This window comes from Phascolarctos cinereus, unplaced genomic scaffold (assembly GCF_003287225.1).
Source record: "Phascolarctos cinereus isolate Bilbo 61053 unplaced genomic scaffold, phaCin_HiC Scaffold_1;HRSCAF=81, whole genome shotgun sequence".
Taxonomy (NCBI): Eukaryota; Metazoa; Chordata; class Mammalia; order Diprotodontia; family Phascolarctidae; genus Phascolarctos; species Phascolarctos cinereus.
In genome coordinates, this window is record NW_027555514.1 from 189,804,218 (window position 1) to 189,823,156 (window position 18,939).

The 18,939-nt window shown below is 36.8% G+C and overlaps 1 protein-coding gene across 2 annotated transcripts in view; it reads left to right on the forward strand.

Moving 5' to 3' along the window:
• Positions 1 to 18,939, forward strand: part of LRP6 (LDL receptor related protein 6) — a 126,433-nt gene that overhangs the window by 62,847 nt on the left and 44,647 nt on the right. For both annotated transcript variants that reach the window (XM_021001525.2, XM_021001526.2), the window contains exons 8-10: positions 13,742 to 13,958; positions 14,488 to 14,777; positions 17,364 to 17,590. In XM_021001525.2, the coding sequence (XP_020857184.1) occupies positions 13,742 to 13,958; positions 14,488 to 14,777; positions 17,364 to 17,590 (734 nt within the window). The remainder of the gene's footprint in view (positions 1 to 13,741; positions 13,959 to 14,487; positions 14,778 to 17,363; positions 17,591 to 18,939) is intronic.

Here is an 18,939-nt window from a genome sequence, read left to right on the forward strand (position 1 = left end):
ATTGAAGTTTTCTAACACTACTCTATCATGGTTCTGTGCCAGGATTGTGATGTGTTTGTCAGACTCCTATGACCTTTTTCTTTCTTGGTGTTTTGTAGCATACTCAGATGAAAAAAATTGTTTGTTTTCTGTTCTACATTGATTTTTTTTACCCAAATGCCCTCCATCATGCTTCCCTCACCTTTGTTTACTGTATTTCCTCACAAGGATACTTTAATATACAAATCTGATATCTCCTTCCTTCTCCTCCCCACTTTTTGCCTGTCCTGTTCCTTTTAAATAGGATTTACTTATCCAGAGACATATTCCAATTATAGATTTCATCCCATCAGGTCTCAGTGATACTTATGTGAGGGTGTGGACATTTTAATCACATTCTTAGCATGATTCCATATTTTTGTTCAGAATGTTTAGACCACCAGTGCATTATTGTGTTTAGTTTTCCACAACTCCACCAGTATAGCCTGTTTCCATCTTTTGTCATCTTTGCCAATTTGCTGGGCATGAGATAAAAACTAAAGAGTTTTTTTGATTTTCATTTTAGATCATTCTTTCATATAATTGTTAATAGTTTGCATTTCTTTTACATATCTTTTGGCCACATGTATTGGGGAATGGCTTTTAGTCTTATGTAGTTGTGTTAGTTCCTTATGTATCTTTGAATATCAGGCTCTTATCGGAGATATGTTCACACCCCCACAATGACCACTTCCCTTTATTGGCTTCATTGTGTTAATTTTCTTCTGAATCTTTCATGTTATCTAAACTTTATATTTGTATGTAAACATTTTGAGTCTATTAGCTTGCCTAATGACTGCTTTCTTAGATTCTGCCTTCTGTAAATATTGGGTGTCTCAGTTTCTTTCATTGTAACTGCTTTCTGTGCTATCTAGTTTGGTGGTTCTACATAGGCAGTTTCCTCCCATCCTTTATTAGTTTAAAACACGTTTGGTTAGATTTGCAAGACATTCTGCAAAGGCTAGTAGATTTTTTACCAGCCTTTATTAGATGTGCTACAGTTCCATCCTGATCTGTCATCCCTGTGGTTTAAGGTATAGATATCTAAATCCAGTTCTTAGATAGCCTCTTCATTACCAGCTGTGCACTTTCTAAATTAGTTTTTCTGGTTTTTAATTTTTTTATCTCTTGCCCAGTCTATACCTATGATCTTCAAATTCTTGCCCAAATATTTGTAATCTTTGGCAATGCTTTTTAGACTCCCTCTGGTAATATCATTTGTGTCCGCATAAATCACCAGAAGTGGACAGTTCATTTTAATAAGCTCTCTATTATGTGTCAGATATATGCCCTTCCTTACGCTGAAAACTACTGTCATCATCAGGCTGACAGGTACCTGAACAAGGAATCACCAGCCACCACTGTGTTTTACTCCTTCCTCCAGATTTGTTGTCGAATATCTCACCTGATAGCTTCTGTAGCTCTAATATATCATTCCTTAGACTGAGAGGATAAGCACCTGCTTTCTTCTCAGAGTATTCAGTTCCCTTCTCTTCAGTAAGAACCTGTAATTTATTGTCTAGCTCCAGGTGTCCCTTTCTTTTCTGTGATATTCTTTTACTATCTACCTTTCAGACAAGGGTCAGGTTTCATCTGCTGCTTGAGATGATTCCCCTTCCTCCATCCCTCCTGTCAGTTGTAGCCCTATTTTGTTACTTTTTAAAGGAACATTTCATTTACCTGAGCCATGGAGTGTGAAAAGGAGTTCCTCAAATCTATTCATCTTGTCTTCTAGGAGGGAGACACCATCTTAGACTTAAAACAAAGGCAGCAGGTCACTTGGTTGTGGCAGAAATATAAACATGATCCTCAGTAAAAGTCACTTTAAAAGTTCATCCTACTTTAAATGCTCATTAAGATTTCTCAACTTTTTTTTTAACTTCTTGTGGTTATATAAATATGCATGTAAGGCATAAGCCTCACCCTTAAGCACTTGTTAAAGCCATTACATCCTATGATCACCTCTTAATAACTTAAAAAAAAAGAACTATTAATAATTTGACAGCCACACCCAGATTTCTTTTCATAGGCTCAACAACCCTCCAGGCATATCCCATTCCCCCTTCTCTCCTTGTACCAACTTCTTTTTTAACCTTGCCCCACCTACCAACGCACTTTTTTACTAATTCACTTTATTTTGTTCTTTTCACCCTTTCTTACTAGTCTTGCCAGCTACCTTTCTCTTGAGCCCTGCTTTAGGTCCTTAGTCTTCAGTCTTCCTTAGTCCTACTCTTTGCTCAGCCTCACAAAAGCAAGAAAAAGAATCTCAAGTTGGTGGCACTCAAAAATTGTTTATCATTTAGTTGCTCATTTTGTTGGTTCATTAACATCTATACTTTATCTAAAACTAAAAATTACAGTAAATGTATAATGAGAAAAGTTTGCTTGATGATATTTATACTAACCACAATCTGAATGCCACAACACATCCTGCGATCTCACCAATAAAGGATATGCTTTGCCTATAAATTATAGTTCTACCTACATGGTTTAGGATAATCTGGTATAGGTATGTACTATAAAGCTTTCAATTTCCCCAGTCTAAACTTGTAATTGCATTACTTACGTAAATTTTCTTTTGGGTTAAGCCTTGTCTTCCTACATTTAAACCTAATCAGTTTTATCAAGTGATATATATAGATCACAATCTGACTCACCTTTAAATGAGACTTATATTCCTTTATTGTGCAGTCTGAAACAATTAGAATTGCTGGTGTTGATTATTCTTCTCCTATGTTGAGAAGTAGAACCATTTTACATTGGTTATCAGATGTTACATGTGGTAACTCCTAGATTTATGGAGCATTTTATAATACTTATCTGGTAGTCAGGTAGTAAGTAGATAGCCTCTATTACTTTCATTCCAGTTAGAGTGTATGTTTCTTGAGGGCAGGACTTTTATTTTTAGGTCTATATCCTCAGTACCTGGCACATAGTTAATGAATCAGTGTGTTTTGTTCAATTGCCTAGCCATATTAACTTGACCAGGTTACCATTCTGAGTTTCAATTTCCTCATCAATAAATGAAGATCTTCAAATTAGATGGGTCTGTAAGGTCCCTTCAGACTCCAAAATTTTTTTATTTTCTAAAATATCAAATGACGATGGAAAATATTTTTCCCTCAATAAGATTGCCAAGAATAGTTTTCAGTTTTTACTACATGTTAAGTGAATATTTTATTTAGCTTTTATTTGCATGTAGTCACTGCCTCTTTCCTAAAAGAAACTTGAATATTTAGTCTTTCTATGGAACTAAACATTTACTGCTTCAGTTTTACTTGTAAGTAAGCTGTCATGGTAAGTTATATTTCCTCTTTGTATTGAAATGCACTTAACCCTCCTAAATTCCATTTGTGTGGCCTTTTCATGAAACTGGGCTTTAGAACCGTTATAGAGCTTCAAATATGCTGCAGTACGTCTAAGATAGGGTTTCTGCAAATGAGGCCTGTTCCCTTAGAGATAGCAGGCAGCTTCTTGGGTGGATGGCAGTGTCACAAAAATATAAGCTTGTTTGCTGGTGGTAGCATCTAAACTTCACTCTTAAAGTAAGAATTAAAAAATTCATCTGCCTCTCAGGGTTGATTACTGACTACAGATATTGGTCTAGAAGTTGATAAGGATTTCTTAATCTCCCATACCAACATCATTAATGTATTTTCTTTTTTTTCTTTTTCTGCAATAGTTTCTAAATTAAATGTAAGATAGGGTGGTATGATTGATACATTCCCCAGTGTCATTTTTTTTAAAGTGTGGAAACACAAATATGGAATGCAAATTCCTGGGAGACTTTTTAGGATTCACAGGATAAAGGTTGCAAAACATTGCGTGTATTATTATCATCTAAAATTAAAGTACTGTCTAGTGTTTCTATCTAATGGATATACCATTTTTTTCCTCCTCTGTATCATGTATTTTCTTTATTTAAAAAAAATTAACAAGCATTTATTTTCTCTCACTTTCCTATTTAAAAAAAAGGAAAGGAAGTCCCTTGTGTTAGGGGCTGGCCTAATGTCATCACCCTATTAGCCGAGGTTCAGTTTTGGGGTCAATTGAGTAATTTATAATAATTGAACAGTTAACAAAAGGAAGTTTACTTTGTCCAAACACAATTTAGTAACGTTGTGAGTGTAGTTAGAATGGCTGGATCTATTCCCAGCTCTTCTAACAGTGTGCCTATTTTGGGGCAGTTCTTTTGACATGTGTCCTTTTTTTTTGTCATCTTTTTTGTCATCTTTGTGAATATGATAGGTATGAATTGGAGCCTCAGAGTTGTTTAGTTTACATTTTTTTAATTATTAGTGATTTTTTTCATATTTTTAGTGAGAACTTGATTATTTTCCTTTAACCAACACCCTGTTTATATCCTTTGACCTTTTTTTGTATGTTGATTTTTCTTAGAAATTTGAATCAGTTAGTGAATAGACTCTTATGGAAATCTGTAACAACCCAATGGCTTTCTCATTGAACTAGTCAGTTGACCTTCAATTTTATAATACTTTATTCAGTTAAAAGTTATACATATCATTTTTACATTGAATTCCAAGATACTATATATATTCAGTGTTAAGTTAGAATATATTACACTGAAAGTTGTTTGAAATAACTAGACCTGGTTTTTTTAGCCATGTTTGCCCATTCTATTTATTTTTAAATTTATGCTTTTTATAGTTAAAAGAAATTCATTTTGAGGGTGCTTTCTTTAGTTTGACTCTAAAAGTGAATCTTATCTCCAAAACCAATATTATTAAGTTTTAGCTTCCTATAAAAATGCACTTTTTAATGTGACTGTGGTGCTTCCAGCCTCTTTTAATATACTTTACAGTTAATTAGACATCATGAACTTAGGTTTTAGATATATTAATTGTTAAATTATGGTTGTTTTTATTGCTTTGTTAATAAATGCACATCTCCTTTTCCTGCTGTGTTCAAAGCAGAAATCAAACTGTCTTCTATTTCTTGTACATTATTCAGAAGGTATTGTATGGCAGTAAATCTCAATTTGATCCTGGTAGATATAATGCCATATAGAACCCCCTGGACAATTCAGCTTTATCATGTAATAGTGTTCAAGTAACTAGATGTGATATCCATAAGAGGTTTGCTGTTGCCATTCCCACAACATATATAGATGTTGAATGTTATGTTTATGGTTAAGCTACATGTTTCCTGTTATTGACTATTCTCACCGTGACTTTCAGTCTTTGGTAATGTCTTTGATTGCAACTAACTAAAATACTCTGAAGTAATATGAAAATTAATAACATATCATGAATATTGGCTCAGCATTTAAAATGTCAAGATAATCTCTCAGAATCATGTAGAATTCTACAATACTGAAAGACCTAGAGGAAGACCACTTTCTCTTCCCTACCTTCTTAAAGACATCAGTGTGTCTTTTCTTTTTTTTTTAAATTAAAGGGACAGTCCCTTGACTCACTTCTTAAAAGAGACTTATTCACTGAATGGGTGTTGCCTCATTCAGAGTGAAAACCTGGAAAGACCTTAGCTGGAGACGAGAGGAGAGGTTGGGTTGGATCAGCTCTAATGTCTCTTACAGCTCTCAATTTATGATCCTCTGAAGAATATTCATTAAGATGAAGTCAAACAGAGAAAAATTGGGGTGCTTACGGAAAGAAATGGACAAAGGAGTGAATGCTAATGCAGGGTTGTGGCAGGGACTAATGTAGGATGTGACAGAAGTTTGATACTGATCTGTTGCAGTGTAGATGTGACTACCCAGAATAGAGTGGTATCAGTAGGTTTAGAAGAAGTGTCATTTTAAAGATTACCAGCCATCCTTTTCTCATAGAGGACTTAAACAGTTGAAGTTACTTATTTTAGCACTTAGGGTCTCTCTATAATCATATCCTACTAAAATCCTTTTTATTCTGTTCTGTGGCATACATGCCTTCCATGGTATAGAGATTAATGCTATACCAAAAATCACATTTTGTCAAAGGCACTGTAATTAACCAAAAGCAGAGAAAGAAAAGGCATACCGCCTGTTTACAGAGCAACAGACTGGCAGAAACTAGAAAGAGCAAATCAAAACTCAAATCTTCCTTATCTTTGTGCTCAACTGAAGCATACTTTCTCTCCACTGAGGTTAAGTTTTGTAGTTTGATTTCTCTTTGGCTCCCACTGGTACTTTTGCAGTTAAAAAAAAAAAAGCAAGACTAATAGGTGCTGGTCCTGGGCACGTGGAACTGTTTTGTTGAATAAAACACTAAGTTAAAATGAGATTTTACAACAGTGTTTTCATTATCAATAATAAGAATTTATGGTTGAAACCTACCCCACTTTCAGAAATGTTCTATGGTAGTTTACAAAGTTGAAAACATGAAATAAAAGAATTCAGAATAAAAACAAATTAAGAAAACAGATTGAAAGGAAAATAACAATAGTACTCAGGTAGCTGGGATTCTTTAATTACTAAGGTCTCAATTTAGCCCTAGGCTTCCTGGAAGCTGAGATAAAAAAGCATAATTAGGTTTTGTGACTTTCATTGTGTTATTTATTAAAAGGGGGTGCACAAGTTTGTCTAGAGAGACAGAGGTTTTCCTGGCATTGAATTCTAAGAGAAATTTCTTATGAATCCTTGTATAAGGGACATTATGTATAGCATAGCAAATTTCACATATTTTGCTAAAGATATAAAATGTTTAAATTGGATGTTCTTAACCTTTTGTGTCTTAGAATCTATTTGACAGTCTAGTGGAGTCTACTCAGAATGTTTTAAAAATGCATAAAGCAAAATACATAGGATTATAAATGAAACCAGTTATAGACAATTCTCACTTTACTTAAATGGATCATTTGGTAGACTCTATATAATAAAGTGATTTTTTTGTATTTGCCTCCAGACGTTGGAAGGGGAGGAGACAGGAAGGGGTTGTTGGCCATGGAGGGAGGGATGCCAGCACGTGGTTCAAGGAATATGGGGCTTGGGGTAGGGAAATGTCAGCAGGAGGAGGCACACACTGGGGCTGGGCCGGCCTCAGCAGGGTCCTGGCCAGAACTGAGGGGAAGAACACGCAGGGGTAAATACGTGGGGACCAAATGTGGGCAAAGACAGGGGAAGACAGACAACATGTAGGGGCTAGGAACAGATATGTAGTACCTGAGTGGAAGATAGACATGCAGGTGAGTGGGTGGAGTAGACTAAGATTTCCTCTTAGTACCAGAGAATCACAAGCCAAGCCCCGGTGGTGATGTCAGTGGCGGCAGTGATCTCTTGGTGCTTCCATTCTTTTGTTTTTGTTTGGAGGTGGTGGTTTTTTGTTTGTTTGTTTGGTTGGTTTTTGGTAGGGTATGGGAGGCTATGGATTGCCCAGTCAAGGGGCAGAAGCAGAGAGAAGTACAGTCTAGTTAACATGTGTGTGTGTGTGTGTGTGTGTGTGTGTGTGTGTGTGTGTGTGTATACACTCACATTTTTTGGGGGGGGAACGCAGATTTCTTTATGTCAAGTTGAATTTGCACGATGCCCATTTATGTGAAGTGGAAACTGTACATTGAAATGGAGTTATAAAAACTTCTCACACAAACAAGTTCATGGCTCTTAGCTGTCTGATTTAAGTGGGCTTTTCTTTATCACCACTCTGAAAAACTAAGCATATAATATTAAATCCCAATTTATTGAAGTCATTTTTGTGGAAAACTAAGATAATGTTGTTAAAATTTTACTAGGATCCTACCATGTACAGATTAGATTGATGAGAGTGATTATATTCTTCTGCATTAAGATGTTAGTGGTGCAGGACTAACATGAGGAGAGATGTGCCTATACCATTGCTCCACCTGAGATCCTGGCACACAGTACTTTGACCTTTTCTTGTTTTCTTGTAGCATAGCCCTGTACACATGGTAGATACTCAGAATGTTCCTAGGACAATAGGACAACAACAACAAAAAAACAACAAAAATTCCTTCCCATTGTTTACAAGATAAAGTCCACATCCCTTTAATAAAATCACCCTCTGACCCCAGCCTGCCATTGAGTGTCATAAATTTGGTCAAGCCACCTTTACCTCTTTGTGTCTCAATTTCAGTATCAGTGAATTATACTAGATAATCTGTTATGTCCCTTGCAGTGCTGAACTACTGTGGTCACATACCTTTTTTAGTCTTGCGCTCTGTGACTCTTCTAAACTCTGTTTCAGTAAGCTCCAGTTCATAGTTTTCCTGTATGAAGTCATTCCTGATGATTAAAACTCAAAGTAACTCAAAGTAGATTGAATCTTTGAATCTCTATAGTACTCAAATTCTGCTTCTTCATTCTTTCCTGTCAGATGAAGCTAGAAATAATCTCTACTTCTGAGTTCCCAAAGTGCTTATCATGTAGCACTTAGCACATAGTGCCTCATGTTGTAGGGTTTCATATGTATTGGTGTATATGTCTTAACATTCCAACTAGATTTCAGCTATTTGAAGATAGAGTTCATGGCCTGTTTAATTTTTCTCCCGGGTCCTAACACAGTTTTTGAATAAAGTAGTTGAATTCAGCTGAAATGCCTACCCCACAATTACCGCCTCCTCTGTGAAACTTTCTTGACTCTAGTTGAAAAAGATCTTTCCTTTCTTGATTTTGTATTCATTGTTTTTACTTCCCTTTACATACTTATTATCCTGTTCTATTTTGGATTACACAATTTATTATGTCTTACCTCCTCCATGTTGAAAATCTTACTGTATATTAGCACCTAGCACAGTGCTTTGCCTATAGCAGGTACTTATTAAATGAATATAATTTGTTAGTGCTGAATTGATTAATGAATCAAATTTGTTGATTTGAAGAGCAAGATTAAAAACAATTTGCACTTTTAACTTAATGGTTGTTTCCTTTTATTCAGTATGGAAACCGTTATTTAAAGCTTGGAATGGAGAGGATAATGCCATTTTCTTACTGTTATAGTATAGATAAGCTATTTAGAAAATGTTTTATTGTAGAATTTTAGAACTAAAAAATGATTACATAGAAATCATCCAGCCTAAATCCCTTATTTTTAAAGATAAAGGAACTGTAATTCAGGTCAAGTTGCATATCTGAAGTCACAGAGCTGGTAAATTGTATTTCTGGGCATAGAACCCAAGTCTCTTGACTCTCATTCAAGAGCGCTCTCTATTATGCCACACTGAGATGGCCAAATGCTTCACTGCTAGCCAATGTAGAAGTGCGCCTAGTCTTTGATTTCCATGCTTTCATCTAGCTACATTTTGTGGTTTTTTATTTTTTGCCAATGTAATGAATATTTTATTTATCTGATGTGATGAAATTAATTTTATTTTAGGGAAGTAAGGGTAATTAGCTATCAATACAGAACATTTCAGTAAAATGATATTATGACCTTTTTTCTGTCTAGAACAGGAGGCCACTTTCACTTCTGATGAAGTTTTAATTGCTGCTTTTGAAGAAGCAGTCAATATTGCTTAATAGAAAGTGTAGGCATGGGACAGTGGCAACAAGGTTGGGCTTGTCTGTGCTTGTCTGTAATTCTGCTACTGAGAAATTGAGGTTGGTTGATCAGTTGAGCTCTGAAGTTCTGAGCTTCAGTAGACCTAAAGCTGTTTGGGTAGCTGCACTCATTCTGGCACCAATATGGTGAGCCTTGGGGTGGGTTGGGGACATTCTGTCAAAGTAAGGGTGAAGCAGCAGGTTTCAAAGCTCTGTGTTGACCAGTAGAGGGATCAGGCTCACCAGTGACTGCTGTGCTTCTCTCCCTCTGCTACCCTCAAAAAAAAAAAGCAGTATATTAAGACTTAAAGGAGGGGCAGCTAGGTGGTGCAGTAGATAGAGCACTGGCCCTGGAGTCAGAAGTACCTGAGTTCAAATCCTGTCTCAGACCAGAAACTTGACATTGACACTTACTAGCTGTGTGACCCTGGGCAAGTCACTTAACCCCAATTGCCTTGCAAAAAAACCCCCCAAAAAACAAACAAACAAAAAAACAGACCCAAAGGAGCCCATATTTCCCACAGACAGTCCAGTAAACCTCTAAAATTGGACCAGAAAAAAAAAATAAACAGAATCAGCTGCGTATTTCTGTAGTCCAAGACTGCATAAAAAACCTGTTAGAATTCTGTGGGAACTGGCAATGAAAATAAACCCAGGGTAGGTACAAGTTGTACAGAGCACCCCCAGAGCATACAGGAAGGCCTTGAGTGGAACCCGAAGGCAAGAAAAGGGAGAGAAAGGCTCCAGGCAGAATCCAGCTAGGGGTTGGCCCCAAGAATCCTGTACCACCAGGAATAAAAAGCTTCAGTAGTAGAGTAGTCCCAGAGCCATGGCCTTGAATAGTAACCAGGCAGTGACCAGGGCCTGAACCACAAGGTCACACAGGTAGCGTCTGAGGCCTGATTAGAACTCACATTTTCCTGATTCCAAGTCCTATACTCTGTTCGCCTTGCTCCTAGCTACCTCAACTCCCTGGGAGCCAGATTGTGGAGAACTTTAAATGCCAGTGCATCCTAGAGGCAGTAGGGAGCCACTAAGAATTTTTTAAGTAAGGAAATGATATAGTCAGATCCGTTAATTTTAACAATATCAATTTGGCATCTGTGTGGAGGATATATTGGCAAGGAATTGAATTGAACAAACATTTCTTAAGTACTGTGCTGAGTGCTGTGGATGCAAATAAGGAAAAAGAAAGACAGTCTCTGCCCCCAAAGAGCTTACAATCTAATAGTGGAAGACAGCACACAAAAAGGGAAGGGGCACAATAGGGTACCTAGTGAGAGAGCATGATGTTCCATGGAATCAAAATGAAACAGAGCTGCTGATGGAAAATGGAAGACTGAGGCTGGAAGCAGAGACACCAATTAACAATTGTAATAAGTATTTTAGTATAGCATATGAGAGTGCTGGATTGCAAAGAAGGATTTCTAGTCCCTCTGTAGGCATTTATTAGTTAGCAGATCAGTTATCCTGGCAGATCACCTAACTTCTCTGAGCTTCATTTTTTACGTCTGTAAAAAAAGGATCATAATCTCTATCTCATAGGGTTTTCCTGGCAATCTCTTTGGTAGATGGATGGGTTCTAAGAGCTGAGGATTTTGGAGTGGGGGGGGGGAGTGTTATAGGAAACTTTAGGTGATGAAACAACTATCAATACAGATAGGCAGATGTTCTCTGACAGAATAGTTTTTAGAGTTGCCTGGGGCAGTGGAATTTTAAGTGACTTGCCTGGATTAAATGAGATAATATATAGTGCTAGGCATTATTTAAATATCAGCTGTTATTATTAGTCTAGCTGAGAGGTGAGGAGAGCCTGAACAAAAGTTGATCTTGTGATTAGAGAGAAAGGGACAAACAGTTATTGGGGGAGTGGGGGGGGTGGAATTAACAAAACTGATTGGATATAAAAGGCAAGGGAGAGGGACGTCTGTGATGATTCTGAAGTTCTGAACCTGGATAACGTGAATGATAGTGGTTCTCTTCTTTGTTGATATATTCTTGAGTTACTATAATATAAAGACATGTATGTATTTAGAAATACAGAGCAGTATAATACAGAACATTATATAATAAAAGCCCAAGATGGGGTGCAAACAAAATCCTTTGTGGGATCCAAGGTGGAGATTATCACTGACTGATGAAGGCTTTAAAATAGGTGGTTGTACTAGGCTTAAAGAATTGACAGGATTTCAGTAGAAGAAAGGTGAAAGGCTAAGGTGTTCCAAGCATGAGCAAAAGAGTGAAGGCAGGAAAATATGAAATGTCTACAGGGCATGGCAAGTATTCTAATTTTGTTGGAATATAAAGTTTATGGAGGGAATAATTTAAGACATCGCTGGAAAGGTGAGATTGTTCCATATTACAGAAGGATTTGAATGCCAAAGAGTTTGATGTTTATCCTTGTTTACCTAACAAACCATTGAAAACTTTTGGACACAGAATGCGTAACAAAGAGGGAGGGATAGAATTTGAAACTCAAAACCTTAAATAAAAATATATACAGAATTCTGGTGAAAGTGGGCTCAAGCTTGTGTGGCAAAGGGATAATCCACAGTTTATGATTTTACTGGAGCCCTCAAGATTCCCTTAGGTGTAGTATAATTTTCCCTGCTGGGAATCTGTATTGGGTACTTTGTAGAGGCTATCAAATCTGCACCTAGTCTGTCCTTGGCACCAAGGCATACAGTGTTGACACCTGTTCTGGATATGCTGTATTGGGAAGATGGAAAGTCCAGAGTCCTTCTTCAGAGTTTACAGGGGCCAGGGTAGGGAGAGGAAGAAGGAAGCAGGAAGCTAAGGCACTAGGTGATATAGTGTTTAGGGTGCTGGCCCTGTAGACAAGAAGACCTGAGTGACCCTGGGCAAGTCACTTCCCTCTCTTTACCTCAATTTCCTTAACTATAGAAATGGGAATAATAGCACCCACCTTTCATGGTTGTTGTAAAGATCAAATGAGATAACATTTGTGAAGATATTAGCACAGTACCTGGCATATAGGTAGGGGCTATTATATAAATGCTTATTCTCTTCCCTTCCCCCATCCCCAAACAATTTCTTCTCCTAGGTTTAGCTAGAATGCTCTCTACTGTAGCCAGGCACTCAAATCTTTGGTTCCAACCAGCTCTCTGGTAATTTATAGAGGCCTCAGAAGGTGTGATCAGATTCCTTAACCAGCATGAAAAAACATTTTGTTCCATCTAAGGAGGTGACTAGACCTTTATAGCCATCAGTCAATCTGCAGGTATTTATTAGATACTTGTTATATGCCAGACATTATATTAGGCCCTGGGAATAAAAATAAGAAAACAGTCTCTCGTGAAAATTAACATTCTAACGGGGGAGGTAACAAGTATATGCAAAAATGTATACAGCATAAATATAAAGTTATTAAATGCATACACACACAAAGTAATTAAATATGAGATAGTGTGGGGGAGGGGAAGGAGTGTGGTGGTTATAAGGAAAGGCTTCATTAGAAGATGGTGCCTAAGCTGTGTCATCAAAGAAGGACTTTATAAGGTGGAAGTGAGAGAATTCATTCCAGGCATGTATAACAGGCAGTGCAGAGGACCACAAACAGGAGATGGAGTATAGTGTGTCAGGAATAGAGAGAGGGACAGTTTGGTGATATTCCAAAGTATAGGAGGGAGAATAATATCCAGTGAGAATGAAAAGATAAATTGTGATCAGATTTTGTAGGGCTTTAGGAGCTAAACCAGAGAGTTTATATGTTGTCCCAGTGGCAGTAAGAAGCCACTGGAATTGGTTAAGTTTAAGTAAGTCATGTGGTCAGATCTTTATTTAAGAAAAATTGCGATGGAGTAGTATGTGAGGTGGACTGGAGTGGTGATAGACTTGAGGCAGGGAAAACAGGAGGTAGTTTTAATATAATTAATAGTCATCTTTCACTGATTTTTGGTGTTGCGGATGATTTAATTTGCTCTAGTAATCCCCACCCATACATTTGAATGAAAGAAAAGAAAAAGAAATGGGTAGAGAACCTGAGAAGTTTTTTTTTTCCTGAGAAGTTTTATGGGTTGAATTGAGCCCTCTTCTGATGCGTTCCAGCTTAGTCAAGTAGTTGACTAGGGAGGAGATGGAGATGGGGATTTGAGGAAGGAAAAGGTTTATAATAACTGCTCTGGGAATTAAGAACAGAGAATCAAGTATAAATTAAAAATAAAATCTGAACCAAGTTATTTTACTTACATTACATTCTTCATTCAGTGTGTTAGTTTATAACTTTTTCTTCCTTCCACTGCCAATCCAAAGGTTATGAATGCAGATGGTACTGGAAGAAGAGTGTTGGTAGAAGACAAGATTCCTCACATTTTTGGGTTCACCTTGCTTGGAGACTATGTCTATTGGACTGACTGGCAAAGACGTAGTATTGAACGGGTGCACAAACGAAGTGCTGAAAGGGAAATCATCATAGATCAGCTGCCTGATCTTATGGGCCTAAAAGCCACAAATGTTCATCGAATCATTGGTGAGTCAGTCAAAACTTAACCTAATGTTTGGAAATAAAGGGAGAAGGAAGGGAAGAGAGATGAGTAATAGGCAGAAGGTTACAGAGCAACTTTTTTGAATAGTTGAAATACATAATTAGTATGTTCTGGCACTTTGAAATTTTCCCCAAGGGCAGAATAGGGGGAAAAAACTTAAGGAACTTGGTAGTATAGACATGATCTGTTGCCCTTTCAATGGGACTTAATGTTCTGGCTACAAAATTTGAATTTTGGTGGTTTTGTTTTAGAGGGACACCTCCCTACTAAAAAACACTCAGTATTATGACAAAAAAAATCACTTATTTGGAACTTAACTGTGGGTGAGAAGGAAAGACTTTCATGATGAAGTTTTATTTCTCTACTAGTCTATGAATACTGCTTGTCTGGGCATGGAAGAGAGTACACATATGGCTTTGTTCACTAGATATTTAGCAATCTAAAAATGACTGGCACCAAAAACCATGTTGCTTTGTTTCTGTGTTTTTTCTTCTTTCAATAATTTACTTCTAGGTTCCAACCCATGTGCTAATGAAAATGGGGGATGTAGCCATCTTTGCCTTTATAGGCCTCAGGGACTTCGCTGTGCCTGCCCCATTGGCTTTGAGCTTATTAGTGACATGAAGACTTGCATCGTTCCAGAAGCTTTCCTCTTGTTTTCTCGACGAGCAGACATAAGGCGCATCTCTTTGGAAACAAACAACAACAACGTGGCCATCCCGCTTACTGGTGTGAAAGAAGCTTCTGCTTTAGATTTTGATGTAACAGACAATCGTATTTACTGGACCGATATTTCTCTGAAGGTAAAGGGGGTTAGAGGGACTAAAGCATGGATGCTGAATTATAAGGAATGAGAAGAGTATTTTTATGTTTAATTTTGATGTTTAATTTGAATTATCTTACAGACCATTTGATTCAACACTTAAGTTTCAGAATTTTCTGTCTCTACAATGTGGTGTTCCTGTTATTTTTTGACCAAAAACTTTGTTTTATCAGTAGCTTTGTCTCTTGTTTGAGGAACTTCCTAAAAGTTGAATGAAGATAATTGAAACCCTACCTGCTCTTGGAATGATGAAGACACTGGTGGAGGAAAAAATTTGGAGAAGAAATGAAATAAATGTTTATTTTTTGGGCCCTCTAAGGTCATTTTATTGGTTTAGGAATACATATATAGTCTGTAAAACTAGTTTTATTGACCTGATTTTAGTTGTTTAATTACAGCTGTGAAAGGGAGGGAAAAGGAGAAAAATGATATATTTCCTTTCACAAATTTTTGGGGGACGTGCTCTCCCCTTTAAATTGTCACTGAACAAAGTGTCATTGTCCCTGGCCCTTCATACCTCTTCTCCCTTGTATACTGGTATCTTTGTTCCAGCGACTCCAAAGCATCAGCCTTGGTTAATACTGTTGGTGGAGTCTTGAGATTCTGTAACATGATAGATGTCAGTCTGCCAACCATAAGATCCTAGAACAGGAGTAATAATAAATAACACTGTGCCCTCTTCATACTATTTTTCTCTTCTCTTTTTACCATTTCTTTTTTCCCTTCTCCTATGTCTATCACATTGACCTGCCAATTGTGCACATAGACATTAGGCCATATAATGCAGTGGAAAAAAATTGGCTGGATTTGGAGTCAGAAGACATAGATTCAAATTCTAGCTATGTTACTTACTGTCTGTGTGACTGTGAATCTAAACCTCTTTGGTCCTGAGTTTCCTTATTTGTAAAATGAGGGATTCCATTTGATGGTTACTGAGGTCCCTTCCAGTTCTCAATCTATGATCCTGACCTCTGACTGTCATATTTAGGGCCAAAGAATGTGCTGAACCCATGGATAGAGACTGCTACTGGGTAGTAAGAGTGAGGTGATCCGTGCAGCAGTGTGAGATACAACTGTAGTATTGTGGAAAGAACCACTGAAAGGGGGTTTGAGCACCAGCTCTGGTACTTTGATACATCTGTGACCAAACCATGGGCAAGTCACTTAACCCCTTTGGGTTTCAGTGAACTCTTCTATAAAATGAGAAGTTTGATTAAGTGAATTTTAAGGTGCCTTCCAGCTTTTACATCCTATGATCCTAGGTATTTTTTTTGTTTCTTAAGGTTAATAAGAAAATATTACTTTGAGACTTTGGATCTAGAGTTCCCCCAGGACTCCTGTGGTTGCTCTATAATTTACTAGCTTTTTTCTTTTCTCTAGCTGCTATGAATATCCTATAGTCAGATTCATATTTTTATTTTGTGCAATTATATTTCATGTACTTGACTTTCCTCTTTCCTAAGTAAACAATCCAGCAACTTCATAGACACTTTCTGCACTGGGCAGAAGTTTAAGGGCTGAGAGAAAGTTCTTTTTGGTCTATTGTTGATAAAGAAATTGGTATACTTTATTAAATAATCTGATAAGAAGTTGGACTAGTAAATTATTTCATCCAATTTTTAAAAAAAATCCATCAACAATTGCAGTTACTGGTTTTAAGACTTGGAATAGAAGGGCTTTTAAACTAACTTGATAAAATCATCATTCTCCCCTTGTTCTCAGATGGGAGGGGGGAGGAAGAGCTATCATAAAAGAGGATCAGAAAATGGGTCAGAAAATTTGAAGAGACTTGGCTTCTTTTTGTCAGATGTTTTTGTCTTGTTTCATGAGGGCTTGTGTAAATTATATTGTATTTTGAGTAGCTTATTACTGTTTTTATTATGTGATGATAGGTTTCATCAGGGAAGAAATTTAAAGCTGCTATTGTTCATTGTACCCAAATCAATTTCAGGTTTAAGTAACTCATTATTGTAATCTATGAAACTCTTATAGTACAACAATTTAACAGTGGCAGGGAATTTAAAGCTACATTGGAAATAGAAGGCAGGGTGTACACAGACAAGGTTGGCTCAAATAATGAAGGCTACTTTATTTAAAGATATTAACGTCCCATCAAACCATTATGATGACACTCCCAAATGTGTTTAGAGAGCTGAGTCTACATTCTAGCTATCCACAAATTGTAGTCCTATGTTTCTCTCCTTGAAAACCAAGAATATTTTAAAAATAAAGATTATTTACATTTGATGTGTTGTTATGTATTTTGATTCTTGAAAATGCCAAAGTTCTTTCCTTTGAATTGACAGTAAATTCTGAAGGTCACTGTTGTATTTTTAGTGCTTACTAGATCCAGATAAGAGTCACCTAAACTTATTTCTACAGTAGAGATTACAAAATATTATGAAATATTTCATTGTTTATGAACAGTATAGGGTTTGGTTTTGGTTTTGCTTTAAAAAAAAACCCTCTTGCCTAAACTCCCTCTTAATTATTCTTCTGGATTATGTTTTGTTTGTAAATCTTATGTTACTGTTTGCATATCTTATATATCTCTGTGTTTCCGTAGACTATCAGCAGAGCATTTATGAATGGCAGTTCACTGGAACACGTGGTGGAATTTGGCTTGGATTATCCAGAAGGCATGGCTGTAGACTGGCTAGGAAAGAATTTATACTGGGCAGACACAGGAACAAATCGTATCGAAGTATCGAAGCTGGATGGGCAACATCGTCAGGTTCTGGTGTGGAAGGATCTAGATAGCCCCAGAGCTCTTGCGTTAGACCCTGCTGAAGGGTAAACTTAATTTTACCTTTGTAGTTTTTGTAACTACACAGAATTATTTTCTTAAGGGCACAAGAGGATGGCATTGATAAGTTTTGAATACATAATTTGGGAGGGGTTATAGTCAGATAATCAAGGGCAGAATCTTGATATCCTGAGAAATATTTGTTAAGGATGTTACGCCTGGATGAAAACTTGTGAAAGACTTTATTTTAAAGCCATTGATATAGTCGCCAATGATTTAGAACAGATAATAATGGGATGAGTGTACCTTTGCATTATGTTTGAAAGAAGGGAGAATGAGGCTACTTAAGCAAATTAATAGAGTCAAAAAGTAGAATGATTATATACCTAAAATGAATTATTTTAAATACTTTGGAGTCGGGGCAGCTAGGTGACACAGTGGATAGAGCACCAGCCTTGGAGTCAGAAGGACCTGAGTTCAAATCCGGCCTCAGACACTTACTAGCTGTGTGACCTTAGGCAAGTCACTTCACCCCAGTGCCTAGGCGCCCCCCCCAACCACTAAGTACTTTGGAGCCGTATGCTTACAACAAAAGAAGTTGTGATCATTTCAAATACCATCAGTAAATTAAGACCTCAGATTAGATATCATTTGTACCCCAAAGTAATAAAACTGCATTAAAAAACAAAACATGATGTATATTTCAGACTTTTGGCTAATTCAGACTGCATATATTTAATCTATATCAGTGAGGTTTTACTGTTAACACAGAATCAAAGAAACATTTATTACAGTGAAATCTGCTCATTAAAAAAGTAGCCAAAGTCTATAGACTGTAGCAGCAATTCTCAAAGTAGGGTCCAGGGGCCTCTAGGGGTCTATGAGGTCCAAACTATTTTCATAATGACACTGAGATGTTAAAGTTCTAAAATGGTAAATATTGAGAGCTAACCCACATAAACAAAAGATCTTAGTAGAGATCCTCAAAAATTTTTAGGAGTATAGAGGAAGGCCTGGACAAAAAGTTTGAGAACTATTGTATTACAGGTATTGCTCTAGGAAGGATTTACTAGAACATTGTTTTCTTTAAAAAAAAAATCACCAGCTGGAGAAACTCAAAATTAGGAATGGAAATGAATTAAATAAAATTCAAATGTTTAGATAACAACGAATATATCTACCGTATTTGAGATTATAGTAGATGATTTCATATTATTCAGCCTCCTCCCTTATTACTTGTCTGATTAGGCCATTTTCAGAATCAGCATTCTTGATATCATGTGGCATTAAGACAAAGTTGATATTGCCTCTTAACATTAACTGTCAGACAGATTTAGGATTTATGAACAAGAACTGGCACATGTCAGATTTGTTTTCACACACATTTTGGCTCCCA